Raw genomic sequence first — 19,424 nt, 5'->3', positions numbered from 1 at the left:
CCTTTAAGTAGGGGAATTTTGTGATTGGGGGCATGTAGGTAGAGAGTGAGTGTGAGAGGTTTAGTGCTTTGCTGTACCCATCTAACACCTGGATCCAGGCCCATATTTCCTTCACCGATTGTGCCAGATGTTTCATATGTTCTTCCAACAGTACCAGTACTGAGCAACAGTACTCAAGTTTATCTAGAAACGCAAGTTACCACCACATCCAAGTAAAAGAACCGTCATCTCTGTTCAGCCTTGTCTGTATTCCTTGGAATCTTCCCCACATTGCATATCTATCTTGGAGGAAGACATGTTCTCTTCCCTTTATGTAACCTTGTTCTCTTCTAGAGAAATAGCTCTATATTAAAGACACTTGAGGGAAAATGACATTACTGAGGAGATGATATTTAGCTGTCCCCTCAAAGCCAATAGGCAGTGATCCAAAAAAATTTACGGAAATAGAAATAACTCTTTGTAAGCTAACCAAACAGTGGCCTGAACTCTTTTACATTGTGACTTCTTATGAGTGCTTAGTTTAGTTGACTGAAGATCAATCTTGAAATTAACAGGCTATTTTGGATTATAACAAGATTATTTAGAGACTCAAACTTTCCAGAGTTCCTTTTAGATGACTTCCATCATGACAAGCAAACTAAAAGGTCAGTGGTCCCAAAGTGGGGTACACATGATTATTAAGGTACAGAAAAAGGAAATAACAAAAATATATAAATATATTATTAATAAATATCATATTTTAAAAGATGTACTTTTGTGAATGACCTATTTATTATTCAAAATGTATTAATAACAATTATGTAATTCATAAATTAAAATGTAGAGATATGGTAGTGGTACATGCTCAATTTTTTTTAACTAGTAAGAAGGTGGGATCAAATGAGTGAGAGTCTACTGATTAGGTAACACTTTGGCTATCATATCCTCCTCCCTCCAATCTGTGCATTATCATAAAGACAGGTTCTAATGTCTCCTCCCAGAACCAAAAGGACTTTGAAACATTCTTCCTTCTACATAGTCAGAACAATATAGTTTTATTTTCACTAACTTTAAAAATATTAAGGAAAGTAGAGAACAATATTCAGATTAGTTATAAAATTAACTTTCCTATCTCCTTCTATAAGTTTCTAGGATTTTGTATATTTGGTGTATAATATATTAAATATGTCATATTTTTATATGCTTTTAATCACAAAAAGATTCTTGCTTAAAACAAACATTTTCTAAAGACATCAAAGGCCATATAGAAAAATGTAATATAAAAAGTATTTGCAAGCTGGGCATGGTGGCTCCCCACCCACCTACAGGTGGCTCCCATGCATATAATACCAGCACTTTGGGAGGCAGAGGTGGGAGGACTGCTTAAGCCCAGGAGTTTGAGATCAGCCTGGGAAACATAGCAAGACCCTGACTGTACAAATAATTAAAAAAATTAGCTGGTCATGGAGGCTTATGCCTGTAGTCCTAGCTATTTGGTCTTGAACTCCTGGCTTCAAACAATCCTCCCACCTCAGCCTCTCAAATTGCTGGGATTATAGGCATGAACCAACACACCTGGCTTAGCCTACCTATTTGGGAGGCCAAGGTGGGAGGATTGCTTAATCCTGAAAGGTTGAGGCTGCAGTGAGACATTATTGCATGACTGCATTCTAGCCTGAATAGCAGAGCAAGACCCTGTCTAAAAAAAAAAAAGAAAAGAATTTGCAGTTGTAATCCATAGCTTATTAGCAACAGAAGAGAAATAGCACAATATTTGCTAATACCACAAAGGAACACATATTTTTAATAGCTATCTTTCGTGTGTTTTTATTTTAGGAAATGAACGCTGTTAGGCAATTTAACCCCTTCCTTGTGACTTTTGTTGTGATTTCCAAACTGGATATCTCTTACACAGGCATTAACAAGCAGGTTGACTGTCAGGACAAGCCCAGGGGTGGCATTATTTGCATTTGCTGATGAATGACTCTTTGGGGCTGTAAAGACTCATACCCAAGGAGTGACTCAGAAAGTGAGGGGCCCATGCTGTTTGGCTCTGGGCTTGGAGGTGCAGAGCAGCAGCAGCAGGACTTGACAGCCCTATGGCTCAATCAGCTTTCTGTTTTCACTTCCTTATGATGCCATGAGTGGAACTATTGGCAAATCAGAGTTCACACCCCAGGTTTTCAGTCTTTCCCCTAATTCTTGCTCTATCAGAGGTCAAGGACAACAGTATAATGATTCATAGGCTCTACTTCCTGGCAAGTAATCATTTTCCCACGCTGAATAATGATTTATGAGTGGTAAAGAATGTTGATTTGCTTTTTTTCTGTGTGGCCTTTCTGCTGACAGAGGGTTGGCTAGGAATACTTTGTTTCCATTTGTAAGGCCATCCAGAAAATGTTAAAGCATTTTAATTTTTTAAACATAGGTGCTTTAAATATATATTATCCATAAAGAAGTGGAATGATCCCTTTATATACTTTGTTAAAAAATGAAGACAATTTTGAAATTTCCTTTTTTATATTGGCGTGTGAGGACTCAGTATGCCTCGTAGAAGTCAAGAGCTGTAGAGGCCTTGTACGAACCCACTTTTTAGATGGGAACACTGAGACCCAGAGAAGTTACATGAGTTGTCCATTTCCACAGAACTGGTTAGTGACAGAGGCAGATTGAGGCTTAAATTAGCTCATCTTAGGATATGATTTTATCTAACATTAGGCTACTAGTACCATGTCAGAAGGAAAAAATCTAGGTTTAAAGAAGTCTGTGACTTTCACAGTTAGTCACATGAATTAATTAATGACAGAAAGGTCAAGGGAGAAGCATAGTAATTGGTATCGGATGGACCTTGGCTTGAATCTTGGCCCTGGAACTGGGTGATGTTGGCTAATTTACTTAATTTATCTGAGTATAGTTTCTCACTTCACAGATGAGAATGGGGATAATAATGTCAATTTCATATCATCTCATGTAAGAATAAGAGATAAGGCATGCAAGGCTCCTGACACATGGTGAGCTTTCAATAAACAGAAGCTCTAATTATTTTTTAAAACTAAGCAACACCTGTCCTTGCTTTCTGGTGTTGCTTTCTGGTTTTCTGTCCTTGCTTTCTGGTTTTATTTTCAAAGCAGCCGTAGTTATACTTTGCACTGTCTTAGAACTTTGCTTTGTCAGACTCAACAGTTAGTTTTTTCAAGCCGCTACTGAAAATTTTCCCTTAATACTTTGCGTCTGAGTTGTCTCATTTCCTGGAAGCCCTGACACAGGCCAGCATGCTGTTACAGAACATGATCTGAAACCTCACTGGCAAGGGAAGTCCCCTTCAAAAGAGGCATTTTTTTTTTCCTTTCTGGAGTTTCATGCTTCTCTTTCAGATCCTGCAGGAGACCCCTCAGGCTGAGGATAGCTAACTGGACACAGATGAAGGTCCTGCCCCGACTGTCCTGTGGACAGTGTAGGAACAGTGGGAAGGCTGAGGGTCTGGCCACATTTGCCCCTGGTGTCTTTCCTGCCACCATTTCTGCCTCTGTACTTCCATGTCCTTTTAGCTTCCCCACAAATGGCTGTTGTTTCTTCTCTTCCCTTTGGTCTCTCCCTTCTATTTCACGAGGACCAACTCTTGAAACATTCAACAGAAAGTTAGAGGAGTCTGTAATATGTGGGGGAGTACAGGAGCTTTGCATTTTTGTGTTCTCACTTCCTTTAGAGCTCACAGAGATTTCCTAAACAGTCTCTTCTGTGCCCAGTGGCTTAGACTGACTCCCTGCCCCTGTGATGGGGAATTGCCACCTAGGTGCAGGTGATTCTTCTTTTACTTCTTCTTTTCTAAAACACACAGTTGCAAAAATATACACCTTGTATTCAGATCTTGCAGTGAAAAAAAATTGCTCTAGTGATTTTTGTAGTATTTTTCTCTATAACTAAAATACTATTTGCTTTTCATGATAAAATATAGTCCATTTCATAAAATGGGCTAACTCCTTCAACCCAAGTGTGTGTGTGTGTGTGTGTGTGTGTGTGTGTGTGTGTGTTTAGTGCCGTACTTTTCTAGATTTTTGTCACCAGGGAATTTCCTACTTGAGTATATGCTGTAACATCAGTGAACAATGTCCAGTTTTGGTTTTTTTTTTGAGACAGAATCTTGCTGTGTTGCCTAGGCTGCAATATTTTTAAAGATATTAGTATTTAAATAGAGATTTGTGCTAAGTATTTTGAAAATCTTTTAAATCACATTAAATATCATAAAAGAGATTTTTCAGAATGAGAAAATATAGCCTTAATCCCATCCTTTTATTGTAATTATTGGTTTTGCTTTTATATATTAACTTTCATTTTTTATTCATGTATTATAGTTTCATTAGGGTAGGGTTTAAAATTTGCACTTTCAAAATGAAACTAGCTGTTGCCTCACATTCACTGCAATAAACCCACCTGCTTTTCTGATTTTGTGTGCACTGCCCTCTGTGAACTCTAATGGATCAAGTAACTATGAAACCAACATCTTCCTCCCTAGAGGTTGGTCCCCTGGCAATCCCCTGGATCAAGCTTCAATTCTGGCAGCTTCTCTTTCTTTTAAGAGCAACAGAGAAAAGTTCCATCATTCCTTATTTTATTTATTCCACAAATACGTATTGAGAGTGTGAGAGTGTACCAAATATTGAATGCTACTATGTTGATTGGGGACACAGGATGTATAATCACTTTGATATATTAAAGATGGGAGGAAAACACATGGAGAAAACTATTTTGGCTCTTTTGTGATTCTGTAAGTGGTTCAGAGTCAATTAGAGGAATAAGTGATCTCTGTTTTTGGGTTCTGCAAGGATGGAAGAAGTGGATGTGGAGATAAAGTGAAATGAGGGGGCATGGTGAACTGTGGCCTGGTGGTGGGATGGAGTTTGTACTTCAGGATAGATAAAGTAATTAATAAACCTAAGTCGAATAAATAACCATGGATTGTATAGCTTAGTATCTGGGACAATAAACTAGGAGTTTTGTTTATTTGTTGGTAAGTTGGGGAGATGGGTAGGAGAGATTTAAACTGAATTAGCAGGATTGATTCTAACTGAAAAGGAGAGAAAGATAATTTTAACAGATTTCAGGAAAACAGAACTTTGTTGCTTATGTACCAAAAAGTCCCAGATTGGAATTGCCCTCGATTTTGGCTGAAATCAAGTCTTCCAACAAAAGTTCTATAAGTTTGCCTTTCTTCAGCTTTCTACTTAGCTTTCTTATTGGCTTCTATTTTAGGCAGGCTTCCCCACATGATGGCAAAGATGGCCATAAACATTCTTGGCTTAAATTCTATGAGTTTTGAAGTCTTATTGGGAAGTGTATGTCTTTTCTGCTTTGATTGGTCCAACTTGGCCAGTCTCATCCATATATTTGGATGGGGACTAATCCTGGAGGCAGGCGGTGGGATTGGCACTTACGGAAAGCGTATTGATTGAGAATGGCAAATGGTACTTCTCCAAGGGGAAGGAACGTATTGTGTTATCAGGAGAGGCATGCTGGGTAGGTGAAAACCAGTAATGACCACAATACAGATCCCTTTGAGGATCTGTTGAAAGAAATAGACCTTCTCTCTTTAGAAAAGTGCTCTTGGTTGGGTGTGGGGGTTCATACTTATGATCCCAGCACATTGGGAGTCCGAGGCAGGAGGATCACTTGAGCCCAGGAGCTTGAAACAATCCTGGGCAACACAGCAAGATATGACCCTAATTGAAAAGATTAAAAAAAAAAAAAAAAAACTAGCCAGGTGTGGTGGCACTCTCCTATAGTCCTTGGCTACTCAGGAGACTAAGGCAGGCGGATCACTTGAGCCCAGGAGTTCAAGACTGTAGTGAGCTATGATCATGCCACTGCCCTCCAGTCTGGGCAACAGAGTGAGACCCTGTTTGAAAAAAACAATAATAATAAAATAAAAAGTAAAGCACATGTAAACATAACATTGTTCTGCTGACAATTTTAGGATTTCACAGACCTTCTGAAGTTATACCCTAGAGTTCCATAGACTGTAGCTCAAAAACTCTGCTTTGTAGTGTGGAATAATTGTGGATAAGCACTGTGACTTTTTGGTTGTAAAATCTCCCACACCTATTAGAAAGACTTACAAGTATTAAGCCCTCAATACATGTAGTGATTACATGAATGAATGAACCAAGTAACATTGTTTTTGTGATCTAGTATTCTGGTATTATGCTCATGTTTTACATACGTTACCTTATTCATTCTTCTAACATTACATTATGAATAAAGAAACAGAAGGAAAACTAGGGAATAAAGTGAGCTGAAAACCCAGAATTGACAAACATAGAAAGGACATGAGAGCAGCTGTGAAGTTCAAGGACAGAAGGTCTACATGAGCAGGAGTTCAGCCTGAGGTGTCAGAGAACATTGTGGGATTCACTGTTGTGGCTCAGCTGATTCTAGTTTATAGCCACAGCCAGGGGGGCCATCACCTCCAAGGCCTCAGGCCACTGCGTGGCTGCTAACCCCTATGTAGTTCTTCTTGTCAGTGGCAAATTTTTTTTTACCATTTTCTCCCTGTAATAGCCCCTTAAAATAATACTTTAGTCTCACATTTTTAGTTTCCACTTCAGAACTTGCACTCAAACTAAAACTGTTTTGCTGTGGTTGAGATTTGTTTTCAACTCAATTACTGGATTCACTCATGGGATAATTAGAAGCCCTATGGATGGTTATTCAAGTGAGTTTAAACTCGCCGTTGGAGGATCCCAGAATTGTCAAGGTTGTACTTCTGAGAGAATGATGTAAACTATAGGCAAGCAGCTGGAGAGCAAGCAAATTGAACAGCAGATGAAAGAGGATATTTTCTTTGATTTATTTCTCTTTCTTTCTTTCTTTCTTTCTTTCTTTCTTTCTTTCTTTCTTCCTTCCTTCCTTCCTTCCTTCCTTCCTTCCTTTCTTTCTTTCTTTCTTTCTTTCTTTCTTTCTTTCTTTCTTTCTTTCTTTCTTTCTTTCTTTCTTTCTTTCTTCTTTCCTTTCTTTTTTGAGACAGAGTCTTGCTCTGTCGCCAGGCTGGAGTGCAGTGGCGCAATCTCGGCTCACTGCAACCTCTGCCTCATGGGTTCAAGCAATTCTTCCACCTCAGCCTCCTGAGTGCCTGGGCCCACAGGTGTGTGCCACCACGCCTGGCTAATTTTTGTATTTTTTAGTAGAGATGGGGTTTCACCATGTTGGCCAGGATGGTCTTGATCTCTTGACCTCGTGATTTGCCCACCTGGGCCTCCCAAAGTGCTGGGATTACAGGCGTGAGCCGCTGTGCCCGGCAAAAGGGAATGTTTTCAATCTTATCACATATGAAGTATTGGGTCAGCAGAAGAATGTGGTTGAAACAATTACTATGAAGTCACTACATTTGGCAGAGAGAGATCACACATTTAAAGAGAAATTTTTGTTTCTTTTTTGAAGGCCCTTGTGAATTGATGAATATGAGGCACAAAGAAAGCAGAAATGGAACTGAGAAGAACGGAATAACTATCTTTACCTTTCTCAGATTGTCTAATATGGAAGGAATGAAGACAGCTAATAAGCAAATCTCTGCAAGAAGACATATGGCTTAGATTCTGCTGAGCTATGGGTGATTTGATTCCATGCATATATATTAACTGCTAGTATATGCATGTATAATACATGTGCTTCTGCAAATAATCATCAAGTTGATGCATTCTTTTTTTAATGCATTATTTTATATTTCTTAAGGACTACTGAGTGCCAGTATGAGAAGTCCATTTACTTCCTTTTCCCATTAATTTTGATAGCCTGGACTGAGCAACTTTCTTCTTACCTAGTTTTGTTTTTATGAGGTGCATTAGCTTTTTCTTTATGTGTATGTTTGAGTGTGTGTAGCTTTATTAACCATATTGTTTGGGCTTTTGATAAAGCAGAGATTCTGATATGGGATACATTTTTAAGCATTCATTCATTCAGCAGGGATGCATGTTTAAGACACTGTGCTAGTCAAGGGTGAGAAGGGGTGTGGGAAGGTAGAGGAGCAAGGTGAGATAAGATGATTAAAAGACACTGGCTGAAAATATTATTTGATATGACAGAAGGATGTTTGCAGATGTGATTAAGGATCTTGAGATGGAGTACATTATCCTGGTAGGCCCGACATCAGGGACTTTCTGAAAGGGAGGCAGGAGAACAGAGTGAGTAGTCAGAAGAGTGAATGGACAGTAATGGGGACATGCTTAGAGACCCTAAGGAGCTTGCTATGGTAGGGCTTGGTGGACTCTGTACTGGTAAGAAAGGCTAGGCCACGCTGTGGAAGCAAACAAATCTGTGTCATAAAGTGACAGAGTTTCTCTCTTGCTCATTCCAAGTCTGCTAAATGGCTGAGTGATTCTCAAGGGCAGCCCTCACTCATGTGATGGCTCTGCTCTGTGTGCTTCCCTGGTAGCCAGACAAATCAGAAGAATGTTAGAAATTAAACACTTCCTTCTGGTGGCCAGAAGAAGTCACATGGCTATATCTGTTAATAATTTGAAGGGGGTAGGACAATAAAATATCTCCTTGTCCTAGAAGAGGGAAGCTAGAAATATTGGTAAGTACCACACATGTCTTCCCCATGATCCCAAGTTTGTTGGGTAGAGAAGCATTTTAAATAACTTTGGATTTACATATATTCCTCAAATATATAGTGATAACTCCATGCCTACATCCAGGATACCCACTTTCTTCCTTAAAGATGTTTGAAAGTCCTGCATTCTCTCAGTATTGTTACAGAGCCACATTTCAGTTGAATTCTCAGTGCTGAGGAAAGCATTATTTATTTTATTTTATTTTTAGAGACAGGGTTTTGCTATGTTGCCCCAACTGATCTTGCACTCCTGGGCTCAAGTGTTCCTCTTGTCTCAGCCACCTGAGTAGCTGGTATTATAGGTGCACACCATAATGAGAAAAGCATTATGATTAACCTAGTAAATTGATTTTTAATACTGCATTATTTGATGTTCAAGGGCTTAAAAAATCATTTCCAGAGAGCTAGACACAATGAAAACAAACAAGCTAATAAGGAAAGTGAGAAACCACGTGCTGAATTGCATATGTAGCAACATTTGTAAAGAAATGGCAAATCATATCTAATTATTTCATTGTGCTTACCTTTCCTCAGTCAGAAAGTCTTTGGTATCTAGTGCATTTCTACAGACATTCCATGGTGATTTAATATCAAGTAATATCTACCTGCAGCTAAGTGTTGATAGTGTTTCTAAATTCACAAGGCCGGCATTTTGCAGTGTTGGGCATAAGTGAAGGAGCTTTTTAGGCTGCTGCTAAAAGCAACTCAGAAAGATGTAAAGTAGATGTAAAACCTTTTCCAAAGAAACCATCTAATCTCTGGTACTTCTGTAGCAGATTGTTTTTAGAAGAGAAGCCAGGAGACAGACCAACCCATTTCCCTAATCTGTGTGTTGTAACTTGAGGCTCCAGGGTATAACACATGGATTAGAGAAATGCGTTGGTCTCTGGGAAGGAATTTACTTGCAATTCTCTAGAGATGGAGACAGGGTGCTTGAGTGTGGGTCCAGTGGAGACTCTTTTTGGAATCTCATCTGATGGGAGGGTCACTGTCCATTTCTCTTCTCAGCAGGCCTTGGAAAACACCAGGACCAACATCCTGATGGGAGCTAGCTTCAGGATTAATTAGGGTTTTATTAATTAACTAAGGTATGAATCTAGGGCTTAAACAGTAGCTAACTAAGCAATATGTATTTGTTTTATAAAATATAAAATTTATGGAACAGTATATTAAGAAGAAATGCTATCATTTTATAATATAATGAGTTAATGCAAGTTCTTTCCATATATTATTTCATTTAAACCATATACAAAAATGCAGATGAGGCTGGGCACAGTGGCTCACACCTATAATCCCAGCACTTTGGGAGGCTGAGGAAGGCGGATCACCTGAGGTTAGGAGTTCTAGACCAGTCTGGTCAACATGGTGAAACCCCATCTCCATTAAAAATACAAAAACTAGCCGGGCATGGTAGCAAGCGCCTGTAATCCCAGCTACTCAGGAGGCTGAGGCAGGAGAATTGCTTGAACACGGGAGGCAGAGGTTGCAGTGAGCTGAGATTATACCACTGTACACTAGGCTGGATGTCAGAGCGAGACTCCATTTTTAAATACAGATGAAGGCCCTGCCTTGATTGTCCTGTGAACAGTTTGTGTGCAGTGGGGAAGCTGAAGATCTGGCCCCCTTTGCTTTTGGTGACTTCACTGCCACCACTTCTGCCTCTGCATTTCTGCACAATCTGACGGGTTGGTATTATTATTTCCCATTTTACAGATAAGGAAACTGAAATCCAGAGAAATGGAGTGAATTGGCTGGCCAAGTGTACACAGCTTATTTCTTACACTAGAATTTACTGTGCACACATTGTATATAGGACCCTTGAATAAGCTATTCTAAAAGATTAATCTAAAAGATTAGATATATCACCTCATTTCAGTACCACTGTAACCTGGTGTTACACATATCACTATCTTCCTGTTGAAGAGGAAAATTCTTAAATACTGAGACATTCGGTAATATGTCTGAGTTATATGTAAAGGTGTAGATTTAAATTTGGGCCTCCTGACTTGAATCTTGTGTTTGTTTGACCATACCACACCTGCACCTAGCTGTTGGAGAAATCAGAATACCCAAGACCTAGATAACTCTAAATAAGGCCCAGTATGAGTTGAGACCTCATGCATCAGGGTTAGGTTTGTAAGTTCAGTGCTGAAAGGCTGATTTTTCCTTTGTTCTTCTAGGGTCTGTTTGCTGGATTTAAGATACGCTACCACAAGAAATATGACAAATCAACTGTTTCGCTTGCTCATTTTTTGCTTTGTTTTGTTTTTCCTTCTTACAGGGTAGCTAGTATTCCCAGCACACCAGAAATAATTGGTGTGGATGTTCCTGACAAAAGGAGTCTGCTACAAGTGACCTTTAAATGCCTTTTGGTGGAGTGATTATTTAATTTAGGCAGTTTGTTTGCTCAGAAAGGAAGTAACAGGTTCTACAGCCTTTGCTAGCTAAGACCTTTAGTTTTAATCACTTCCTTGAAAACAGTCTCCTTAATCCATTCTGAGTAAGATGGTGGGTTTCTTTGTGCTTTGGCCTTTACCTTTTTTTTTTTGAGACAAGCTCTGTCACCCAGGCTGGAGTATAGTGTCACAGTCATAGCTCACTAAAAACTTAAACTCCAGTGTTCAGGCAATCTTCCTGACTCTGCCTTTTGAGTAGCTGGGATTACAGGCTATAGCCCAGCACACAGTCTAATTTTGTATTTATTATTTTTTGTAGCGATGGGGTCTTGCTGTGTTGCCCAGGCTGGCCTCAAACTCCTGACTTCAAGAGATTCTCCCTGTCCTGGCCTCCCAAAGCGCTAGGATTACAGATGGGTCTTTAATTTTGAAATGCACAGTTTAAGGAGATTACTAACCACTGAATAGACCACTTTTTTCTTACCTTATTGAGCATCTACTTGGAGAGAGTCAAACCCAGAATCCCTTTGAATTTAATGGTCATTCCTTGTGATCTGAACAGCCAAATAAGAAACAGGTTCTCTTCGGTGTAAAATCTGCCAAGTATAAGGTCTGAATGACCATCATTATTATGTGTTTAATGTGCATAGAAAAGTTAACTGCAACCTTCCAGAGTGTGCCAGAAGTTTGGAATGTACATTATCATTGGCTCCATCTGAAACCAGTCATAAATCAAAGAAAATAGCAGTTCCAGGGGAATCATAGAGGCTTCCAGGCCCCTGCTCTTTGTGAACCTGGCGAGAAAGGGAAGTCTGCTCTCACTGGACACTGGAACTGTTTGTCTCTGTCTCTGCTGTACTGTTCCTACCTCTGCCTCACTTAATGGTGAAATCATCTTTGCTTGATGACTAAAACAACCAATAAGGTTGAGAAAGGGGAAAACCCACTTCTGCATTCAAATACAAGGTAAGAAATGTTTTTCTCTTTAGTGTATCCCACTCACTTTGGGAAGGTGATTTCATGTGATGTATTATTGAAGACTCTGATCAGCAAACATTTTCTGAGTGTATACTATGTTCCAGATAGTTAGGCCAGCTGCTGGGGATTAAGCTTTGAACAAAACAGAATCTGTGTCCTCATGGGAGTGGCAAATGGGAAATCATCCAGGAAATGATTTGGTGAATGCTATCAAAGAGAGAATACACATGCTCTGGAAATATGAAGGAGGTACCTAATACCTAAATTCTACCTGGGGGGCTGGAAAGGGCTTCTCAGAAAAGGCAGAGATTAAAATGGAGAATAAGCATAAGTTAGGACAAAGCTAGGGTGGGGTCAGAAAGAGTGTGATAGGCCAAGGCAATAGCATGGGCCAAGACCCAAAAAATAAGAGAGAGTGTAGCACATTTGATGTAGGAAAGACATTTAGATGGGATAGAAAGAAGGCTAGTGTTGGGGCTGGATGAGGTTACACAGAAGTTTTTAAGTCAAGCTAAGGAATTGATCAAATTTATATTTTAGAATGGTCACGGTGACTTCAGCATTACATTACTTGAAGGGGTTAAACCCATGCATCTATAGAGGGACCCATTAGACAAGGACTGTAATAATACGGTGAGAGACACTAGTGCCTAACTAGCCTGGTGATCATAGAAATAAAAGGATATATGTGAGAGGCAGAGCCGAAGCCACTGATAACAGTGGTTAGCCAGGTCAAGGGGACAGTGTCTGCTTTAGGTAACTGGCTTGACAATAATCTCATTTTTGAAGATCAGGAACACAGCCCCGAGAGTACATTTGGAGAGGAATATAATTCTGGTTTTGTCATATACGGTTTGAGGTGTCTGTGGGGCACTATATGCAGATGTCCAGTAGGCAATTGGTTCTGTGGGCCTAGCACTCGGAGGAGAGTGCTAGTTTAAAGGTAGAAAATTGGCAGTCACCAGTAAATAGAGAGTAATGGATGATATGACCTGAAGTGACTGCTGAAGCAGGAATATGGGCTCAGTGCCAAGGAGTGCAACCAAGGGATGGAGCACAGCAGGAACCCACAAAGGAGACCAGAAAACAAGAAATAGGGAGAACGCCGTGGAACACTATGATTCTATACAATCATGGAATTGAAGACAAACAATGTGAAACTAAGTACAGGCCCATTTATATATATATATATATATATATATATATATATATATATATATATATATGTATATATATATATATATATATATATATGTATATATATTTTTTTCTTGAGACAGAGGCTCTCTCTATTGCCCAGGCTGGAATGCAGTGGTGTGATCTCAGCTCTCTGTAACCTCCGCCTTCTGGGTTCAAGCAATTCTCCTGCTTCAGCCTCCCAAACAGATGGGATCATAGGTGTGTATCACCATGCCAGGCTAATGTTTTATAATTTTAGTAGAGACAGGGTTTTGCCATGTTGGCCAGGCTGGTCTCGAACTTCTGACCTCAGGTGATCCATCCACCTTGGCCTCCCAAAGTACTGGGATTTAAGGCATGAGCCACTGGGCCTGGCCTCAAATATTTTACTATAACAAATCAGTATAGGCCAAAAGAAGTTAGAAATTGAAGCTAATGGAAATAAAGAAGAGGCTTTCCTTTTAGTATCTATGGGGGTGTGTGTGTTTGTTATTTAGGGAAGGTAACAGGGAACTTGGAGCATATTTATTTATGTTTTCTTAGCTTAGGCATATATGGTATATTTAGTCACGTAGTAAGTTTTTTATTTAGAAGTTATGTATAGAGCATTTTTTCTAGGCCAGTGGGGAATAAACAAGAAATATAAGAAGTATCTGCCCTCTGGAAGCTTGTAATCTAGTTAGGGGTATCACAAGTGTTCACTAGTAGCAGAGAAGCATGTGATGAGTAGACAGAGCTTATATTGAGAAAAGGTATATAAGAGTTCAGAGGAGGCCATCATTGATTTTCATCAAGAGTATAGGACAGAAGGACAAGACATAGGGTTGGGCATCTAGTTTTGTGCACTGACAAGAATTTTGCAGGGTTAGGCGTGTTTGAAAACTACAAGGAAGACAGAATCTTGGTCTTGTTTTCCAACATGCCCTTTCTTGAACTCACCAGGGTAATGCTGCATCTTCTCAGAAATGCCTCTGGCTTCTCAAAGCAACATTCATCTTGGGGAGGAACAATTAATCTTTGTCTTTCATTAGTAAAAGATTTAATGGCTCAGAAGGAAAAGCTAGTGGTGACTTTTCAATCACCCCTTCTACCTCCCAGGTTTTTCTGAGAAGTCTCCAAGTTTCCTGTGGGAGAACATGCAATATATTTAGCAACAAGTTCCTCCTTGCCCTGAAGTATGCCAGAAACAAACTTTGAAAGCTCATGGAAGATACAGAGAACTTGTGGGTTTTGTTACTTGGCAACTGAGATCTGAGCTGTTAAAATAAGACATTTGCATTATTTTATAATTCTAAAAATGCAATTCATGTTATTTTCTTTTCTAGAGGGGTAACATAAAATTATTTTAGCTTCATTGTTTCAAAATCTCAGACTTATTAGGCTGGCTTTCCTGTGCTGTGCTGTTGTGATTACACTGAGTGGATACCTCCTGGACTGCAGGTAAAGCAATAAGTCTAGCTAGAGTTCCTAGAAACATCACAAGAGAGCCAAGTAAATATCCAGAGAATCGGAATAGTTTTTATCAGGGAATTAGGAAAACTCCCTTGCATATAGTGGAGGTGGAAGAGAACCCTGATGAGACAGACATCAGACTGCGATAATAGGAGACACTCTTGCACCTGCTCCACTCCTGCTCCAATTCTGCCTTCTCTCTCATTGCTTGTCCCCACCTCCTTGGCTGCTGCCCCTTTGCTTCTGAGGTTGCCTCTGATTCTATGTCCAATGTAGAAGAAAGTATCAGGAAAGAAGAAAGTATCAAGTACCATATTTCCCAAATTGTATGGACACCCATATTTCCCCAATTACACCTTGGGGATGGTGCTCTAACAGGAGTGAATTAATTGTGAGGAAAGTGGATAGAATAGTTTACATAAGTGTTTGGAGAAAATAGGATGGAGGCTCGCTTTCTTTATGAATCATATTTGGCAGGGCCAGGTGCAGTGGCTCATGCCTGTAACCCCAGCACTTTGGGAGGCCAAGGCGGGTGATCACCTGAGGTCAGGAGATTGAGGTCAGCCTGGCCAACATGGTGAAACCCCATCTCTACTAAAAATACAAAAAATTAACTGGTTATGGTGGTGGCACCTGTAGTCCCAGCCACTCTGGAGGCTGAGGCAGAATTGCTTGAACTTGGGAGGCAGAGATTACAGGGAGCTGAGACCACGCCACTGCCTTTCAGCCTCAGCAACAAAGCACATCTTGATCCAAAAAAAAAAAAAAAAAAAGGGAAGAAGGAGGAAGAAGAAAATGAATCAGACTTGGCAGAATGATTAATTTTGGGTCACTTGCAACTCAAACGTGTATATGTTAGATGTTTGGAGCACTTCTGGACCCAAAGGTGCATCTTATTCCATCCCAGGGTTGTTATACAAGGTTTGGACTCCTGCAGTCACTTTGCACATCAGTGAGTCCACAGGAGGGAAGCTCCTGGGGTAAAATGTTCTCACCAATCCCAGCCACCAGCTTACTGCAACTTTATGGTATGGTGCGGGCTCATTCATTAGAGTTTAGTAAACGGAGAAGCTAAATAATGATATTGGGATTTTGGCATTATATGCTTGACAAGGAAATGTTGTATTCTGCCTTTATTGAGTGCATAATAAAAAGTGTTCTCTTCCAAATTACCTTACAATGATTGTATAGCAAATTCAAGAGGATGTACTTTTACAATATTGACACATGGGCTAGAATGTAAACTTTATTGTTATGTTCACTGATATAGCTGCAAGAATGGTTTTGGAACATAATGGGTGGGAAATAAATATTTGTCAAATAAATGGCTTAACTGAGCATACTGTGTATATAGATAGCATAAAATTGAGTCATTTTTCTGATATTTTATGAGGTTCAATTCTCACTCAAGTAAGTATACTATTTTTCTAAATGAAGGGTTCAGATTATGGCTATTTGTAAATCACAAATTCTGCAACATTAGATATGGGTTATAAAGTTTTCTTATCTGTGATCTGTTTAACAAAATGTTTTCTAAGGATTCTTTTCATTTTAAAAGCCAACAGATCTATGAATGTAGGTCATTTCTCAAGCCTCTTTCACTTATAACATTCCATAATTATTACAAAAGCATACAAAAGAAGAAACACTCCTATTGGCTACTTGATACCTTACGATAAGGCTTTAAAAAATTCTTGAAAAGCAATACCAACTCATCTTTGGTGGTTATTCAGACCATCACCACATACAAGAGAAAGGTTCATTGTTGACCTCCGAAAAGCTGATTTTTCAGATGATTCATTAATGAGAAGCAGTGATAATACTTTGCCAGTGGCACTTAGAGTGTAGTTGAGAAGACACACAAAAGCCAGTAACTAATAATTGCGAATTGTGGAAAATAATATGAAAGCCCAGCGTCCAGACTACCAGGACAAGAAGAAGCTGGGTTCAGGCAGAAGGTGAGCTATTTTAGATAGGGAGGCCAGGGAAGATCTTTCTGAAAAAGTCTTACCTGAAAGATGAGAAGGAACCAGTCACATAAAGAATAAGGGATAAACATTTCAGGCAGAGGACACAGTATGAGCAAATGAATCCAATTTCAAAGCTTCTTGCATTTACAGATGAAATAATATGACCCCCAGGATTTGCTTTAAAAAAATTCAATGGGAGGCAGGGAGGGAGAGGGGCATCTGGTGGTATAGATAAACAAGATAGGCCATACAGTGGTGACTATTGAAGCCGCATGATGGGTACATAAAAATTTATTATGCTCTTCTTGAATATGTTTGTAATTTTCCCTAAAATAAAATCTTTTTTAAAAAGCCTTTGGAACTTTATTTCTTTGTGAGCATAGTCATCATCTAATTTAGTTAGTAATTTTAGAAATATTACCCTCTTTCACTACTCACCATCTTAAGAATATCAGAACCGACATTCTGGGGAGCTAGTACTTAGAACATCAAGAGGGGAACTCGGTAAAATCTATACCCTCACGCAGACTAATCTCTGTTTTAGACATGTATTTGTGTACAATTTTATAATGTGAGAGACAAAGCATACCTAAGGATGTTTGACCAAGGTTGGATTTGAAAAGTCAACCTTATTGAAATATAATTTACCTGCCATAAAATTCATATATTTTAAATACACAAGTTCATGACACTGTAGAACATCAACCAGATCAAGATATGGAATAATTTTGACCTCCCCAGAAAGTTTCCTTAGGCCACTTGTGGTCAATTACCTTTCTCCCCTACTTTAGGAAACTGCTGATCTGATTTCTATTATTCTAGATTAACTTTGCCTTCTCTCTCTCTCTCTCTCTCTCTCTTTCTTTCTTTTTCTTGCAGAGTCTCACTCTTGTCACCCAGGCTGGAGTGCAATGGTGTGATCTCGGCTCACTGCAACCTCCGCCTTCCAGGTTCAAGTGATTCTCCAGCCTCAGCCTCCTAAGTAGCTGGGATTACAGGCCCCTGCCACCACACTTGGTTAATTTTTTTTATTTTTAGTAGAGATGAGGTTTCACCACATTGGCCTGGTCTCAAACTCCTGACCTCAGGTGATCCGCCCACCTTAGCCTCTCAGAGTGCTGGGATCACAGGCATGAGCCACTGCGCTCGGCCAACTTTGCCTGTTCTATAATCTCACACCATAAAATCATGCACTGTACACTTCTCTGTATTGTCTCCTTACACTCAGTATAATGTCTGTGTGATTCAACCCTTTGGTGATGTGTCATTTTAAAAAAAATTAAGATATTTCATTATATGAACATACCATGATTTGTTTATTCACCTGATGAACATTGTGTTGATTCCAGGTTTGGGCCATGATGAATAAAGCTGCTATGAACATTTATGTACAAGTCTTTAGTGTATACATGTGCTTTTATTTCTCTTGGGTAAACACCTGTGACTGGGATTGCTGGGTTTTATGCTAAGAATGCTTTTGCCTTTGTCAGAAACTGCTAAACTGCTTTTCAAAGTAGTTGTACCATCTTACACTCTCACCTGTAGTGAATCAAAATTTCAGCTTCTCAATGTCCTTGGCAACATTTGATATCGCCAGTCTTTAATTTTAGCTATTCTAGTGGGTATAGAGTAATATCACATTACAGTTTTAATTTGTATTCCCAAATGACTAATGTTTAACATTTTGGATGTTTACATATCTTCATGAACAGTCTACTAAAATCTTTTGTCCTTTTTAATAAATTGTATTAATTGCCTTCCTATTGAGTTGGAAAAGTGCCTTATTTATTCTGGATGTACTCCTTTGTCAGTTCAGGTGTTGCAAATATTTTCTCCCAGTCTGCTTTTTTATTTTTTTCAAGTTTTCTTTTGAAGACAGCAGAAGGATTGACTTTTGAAAAAGTCAAATTTAAGCACTTTAAAATTTTTAATTAAAAAATTATTTTTAGTGATTTTTCCTTTCCTATCTAAAAAACCTTTGCATACCACAGGGTCATCCTACATGTTTGGATCTGTTTCAGAACTTTCTATTCTATTCCACCATCTTGATTGCTATAGCTTCATGGTTAAGTTTTAAAATCCAGTAGTGTAAGTTGTCTTTTTAAACATTGTTTCTCCCCCTTACATTCTTTTCTTTTCCATGTATACTTTAAAATAAGTTTGTGTATTTCTTTTAAAAAAAGCTTGGCAGGATTTTGATTGGGATTACATCGAGTCTATAAATTTATTTGCTAAGAATGAAGAACAATACTGAGTCTTCCAATCCATAAACATAGTATTATCTTTATTTTTCAACTCTTTAAAAATTTCCCTATCAATATCTTACAGATTTCTGTGTAAGGGTCTTGCACAGTTTTTGTCTAAATTTATTTCTAAATTGTATGTCTTTTTAGACTATTGTATGTGGCATTCTTTAGAAATTTTCTTTTCCAGTTTTTAAATTTAGTTTCCAGAGGGTCATTTCTGATTATATTGAAATTATCTAGCACCTTTGCCAACTTAAACCATATCACTACCAGTTTCATGAATTATCTATCACAAAAAAGACACAATTAAATTGACTCTATCCTGCAGCTGAAAATGGAGGCAGGCTGAAATTGTTTGCATCATACCATACGATGCGCACAGTGCCTCCCAGACTTTTTGCCATGTCTCTTTCCTTAGATAGAAGAGAATTGGATAGCTGTCACCCTGTTCTTAACACTACTTGGAAATGGGAAGGGGATACTTTCCTTCTCTGTGCTGAGAATGTCCATAGAAGGGAGCATAACCTGAGGATGGGTGGGGGAGAAAGAAGCAAAATCCTTTGCTGTGATGGCTCAGGGAATGCATAGTGAATGTCCTGCGTTGTGTTTTTTCCAACAG

At 39.0% G+C, this 19,424-nt stretch overlaps 1 protein-coding gene across 6 annotated transcripts in view; it reads left to right on the top strand.

Moving 5' to 3' along the window:
* Window positions 1-18,320, top strand: part of LOC103792595 (putative uncharacterized protein CCDC28A-AS1) — a 33,654-nt gene extending 15,334 nt beyond the window's left edge. For 2 of the 6 annotated variants that reach the window (XM_078370746.1, XM_078370748.1), the window contains exons 5-6: window positions 10,765-11,946; window positions 17,439-18,320. In XM_078370746.1, coding sequence (XP_078226872.1) covers window positions 10,765-10,870 — 106 coding nt within the window. In that variant the 3' untranslated portion in view covers window positions 10,871-11,946; window positions 17,439-18,320. Of the gene's footprint in view, window positions 1-7,413; window positions 11,947-17,438 lie in introns of all 6 variants that reach the window. The other 4 variants (XM_078370747.1, XM_078370750.1, XM_054254356.2 and 1 more) reach the window with 2 other exon arrangements.
* Window positions 18,321-19,424: the final 1,104 nt, after the last annotated feature.

Source organism: Callithrix jacchus, chromosome 4, assembly GCF_049354715.1.
Source record: "Callithrix jacchus isolate 240 chromosome 4, calJac240_pri, whole genome shotgun sequence".
In the NCBI taxonomy this organism is placed as follows: Eukaryota; Metazoa; Chordata; class Mammalia; order Primates; family Cebidae; genus Callithrix; species Callithrix jacchus.
This window is presented reverse-complemented; position numbering and strand designations above follow the sequence as displayed.